Genomic DNA, 3,453 nt, shown 5'->3' with positions numbered 1-3,453 from the left:
TTTTATTACGTTACAGGTACATAATCGGCCGATAGATGTGGAATATATTGCTCTTTTACACTGCACTTATAATAAAAATGTAGAACATCACCCATATAGAGGATATACTATAGTTGGATCAACAGAAAATCATAGATCAATTAAGAAGCTGGAATGTTACTCAAATATAAATAAACAAATTTGTTTTCTATTTCCCGGAACAGATGTCATATGGCGTAGCATAGGTATTTATTTTAACAATAATTGCGATTATTCTACACACACACGTGCATATGTGCACACGCATGTATATTAAAAATACTCAAAAAACTACTCGAAATCAATATACTTCAATATGTCCTCTGTCCTATTTATTCATTAATTGTTCATTTATTTTATTTGTGATATTTGGTCTTATATCCTATCTTATCTCCTATCTTTCAGTACATCAATGAATGCGAAATGTTTGGTTTTGATACACAATGATTTGACGTTTCCTTATAGAAAATATGTTTGGATTGTTTACAAATTTGTTTTATTTGTTTTTCTTTTTTCATTTCTATCTTTATTCAACTTATTACGTTTTTATATCCAATTTTATATCCAATTTATTGTTAGTTAAAAATATAGATTAAAACGTTTCAGATTACGTAATTGTCGTTGTTGTTTATCTCTCACATTATTTCTATGGTGGTTTATACTTTATCGTTAATTATTATTTGTTGTTCTTCTTTACAACCACAACGAATTTAAAAGAGTCTACTGTATATTTGATCTTAAAGTTAATTTATTTGAAATATATATTTTTTGTTTGTTTAAGCATGTTTATGTTTGAATGTACACTATTTGAATTTATATGTATGAAAAATATTTTTAACTGTTATTTTTCAGGCAAAGAATTAATGGAACTACCAATATTTGTTAAAACAATTCAGAAATGTGATGCAGCACTTAAACCACACGGTATATGTGTTACGGATATTTTATTCAACGAAAAAGAAAATACTTACACTGATATTATAAAATCATTCGTAGCAATCATTGGTATTCAGGTAAGTAAAAAAATTATTTTTACATATTTATGTTATTTATGTCTTACATCTGTTGAATTGTGAAGATTACGTGACAATTAAATTTAAATTTTTAATTTAAAATTTGTTTAATTTATATTTTAATACTTCTGCACTTAGCTAGTTTCAATCGCATTTAGATGGTGGTATAATATCTTGAGAAGATATCTATAGTAGAATATGTTTATATATATGTATATATATGTATATATGTATTTCCACATTGTACATCATGAGTATTTCTATATAGATTGCAATAGTGGATCTCTTATTACATATTGGAATTGTGCCCGATTACGTAATCGGTGAGTCGATTGGTGAACTTCTGTGCGGATATGTGAATGAACTTTTTACTGTTGAGGAAACAATTTTAATAGCGTATTATATGGGTGTTGCATTTAAAGAAACAAAAGCAGAACAGGTAAGAAAGTATAAGAGTATTTTTCTCTCTGTACATACTGTGTTATTTTATTATTACTGTTTTTTTTTTTTCAGTGTAATTATAACTCTGCTGCTTGTAATCAATATTTAAAACACATTAGATCGAAGCACCTAGTAAACTATCTGAATCAAATAGTACCATGTAAATCTTTAAAAAGTTATAATAAGAAATGGTTAAATATGTTTTTGCCTCGTAATAAAACATACAACTCACTTACGCAGTTATCTACTGCTGAATATTATGCATACAATGTAGTAAATTCAACACCACTTGAGGAACTTTTACCTTTGATACCAAAAAATGTGATAGTTATTGAAATAGTGTCGTATAATAATTGGCAGTTTTTTGTAAATAATTGTTTGGATTCAAGCTATATTTCATTATTTAAACATGGTCAACGTAACGATATAAATAGTATTTTAGAGGAAATTGGAAATCTTTATAATATTGGATTTCAACCGCAAATTGCAAACTTATATCCATCAATACAGTTTCCAGTCAGTCGTGGAACACCAATGATATCTCCTCTAATAAAGTATGTTTCTTTTTGAATGAGAAGGTTTAAAAAAAAATTTATTGTACAATAGTATAGTTTGTATTTTATACTGCTGTTATAGGTGGGATCATTCTGAAACCTGGCACAGTGTAACGTTTTACCATCAGAAGAAACCTGACGTTAGAGAACAAACTGAAATCATTACAATCACGGATATACGTTTCGATTATATGGTTGAACATGTAATTGACGGAAGAATTCTGTTACCGGCCTCAGGTTATCTATTTTTTATTTGGAAACTGATCGCGTCGGTGTTATGCTGTCATTATCAAGAAATACCGATTATATTCGAAGACGTTAACTTTCTTCGTGCTACTCACTTATCAAAAGAGACTACAGTTAAACTGAAGTTTTCAATACAAAAATGTAAGTGTCTTCCTCTCTCTTTCTTTCTTTCTTTCTTTCTCTCTCTCTCTCTCTCTCTCTCTCTCTCTCACACACACACACACACACACACACACATACATACATACACGCGAATCTTTTTATAAATAACAAAGTTATATAATTTGTATTTAGTTTTTGCATTTATTTTTTAATTATATAGACAGTAATAAATTCGAGATTACTGAAGAAGATACTGTTATTGTTACTGGAAAAGCATGGATTCCAGATGATATTGCAAATCATAAATTACTCACTCATATTGTAAATAAACCTGAACACGATGTCAACGAATATATGAGTACCAAAGATATTTACAAAGAATTGCGACTTCGTGGGTACCAATATTCCGGTGTATTTCAAGGCCTGGAAAGTGCATCAATTACAGCAAAAGTAGGACATATAAAGTGGTCAAAAAATTGGGTAGCGTTTATCGACAACATGTTGCAAATGAAGATTCTCTCAATAGATTCGAGACATCTTTTTGTACCAATAAGAATTCGTAAAGTAGTGATCGATCCTAAATTTCACAGTGAACAAATACAAAATACACCCAATGAAAAAGCGAGTAAGTATGCACTGTTATAAAATAAACTCTATATATCATATTTTATGATAAATCTTATCTATACGATAAAAATCAAGTAAATAATATAAAGAAAAGCAGAAGTTTTCTGCAATTAATAATCTTAATATTACCATTAACGTGTAAACGTTTTCATGACTATAAAGTTAAATTATGAGTGAAAGAGTTGTTAACAGCACTTAGCACCAAACATTTAAAAGTAGTATAATAATTGCAAAACCTTTTACTAGATTGCGTTTTTGTGAAATAGTTATCGAAATCCTCTCTTTCGTCTTCACCACATTATATCTTGCTATTCTATTCTTTGTAAAAGTATAGTTCTGCGTTTTCTTCTAAGTTTCTCTCCTGAATAAATACAACAATTTATTTCAGAATTTCCTGTACGCATTTATGATTCTCTAGATGTTGTAATATCTGGTGGGATAGAAATTCATGG

At 28.7% G+C, this 3,453-nt stretch overlaps 1 protein-coding gene across 1 annotated transcript in view; it reads left to right on the top strand.

Annotated features, from left to right (window-relative positions):
- LOC109859048 (fatty acid synthase-like) overlaps window positions 1-3,453 on the top strand; it is an 18,090-nt gene that overhangs the window by 7,396 nt on the left and 7,241 nt on the right. The window contains exons 7-13 of the mRNA XM_020436895.1: window positions 17-224; window positions 871-1,031; window positions 1,300-1,470; window positions 1,545-2,026; window positions 2,109-2,413; window positions 2,595-2,999; window positions 3,390-3,453. Coding sequence (XP_020292484.1) covers window positions 17-224; window positions 871-1,031; window positions 1,300-1,470; window positions 1,545-2,026; window positions 2,109-2,413; window positions 2,595-2,999; window positions 3,390-3,453 — 1,796 coding nt within the window. The remainder of the gene's footprint in view (window positions 1-16; window positions 225-870; window positions 1,032-1,299; window positions 1,471-1,544; window positions 2,027-2,108; window positions 2,414-2,594; window positions 3,000-3,389) is intronic.

Source organism: Pseudomyrmex gracilis, unplaced genomic scaffold, assembly GCF_002006095.1.
Source record: "Pseudomyrmex gracilis isolate BER0280 unplaced genomic scaffold, ASM200609v1 scaffold_235, whole genome shotgun sequence".
Taxonomy (NCBI): domain Eukaryota; kingdom Metazoa; phylum Arthropoda; class Insecta; order Hymenoptera; family Formicidae; genus Pseudomyrmex; species Pseudomyrmex gracilis.
This window is presented reverse-complemented; position numbering and strand designations above follow the sequence as displayed.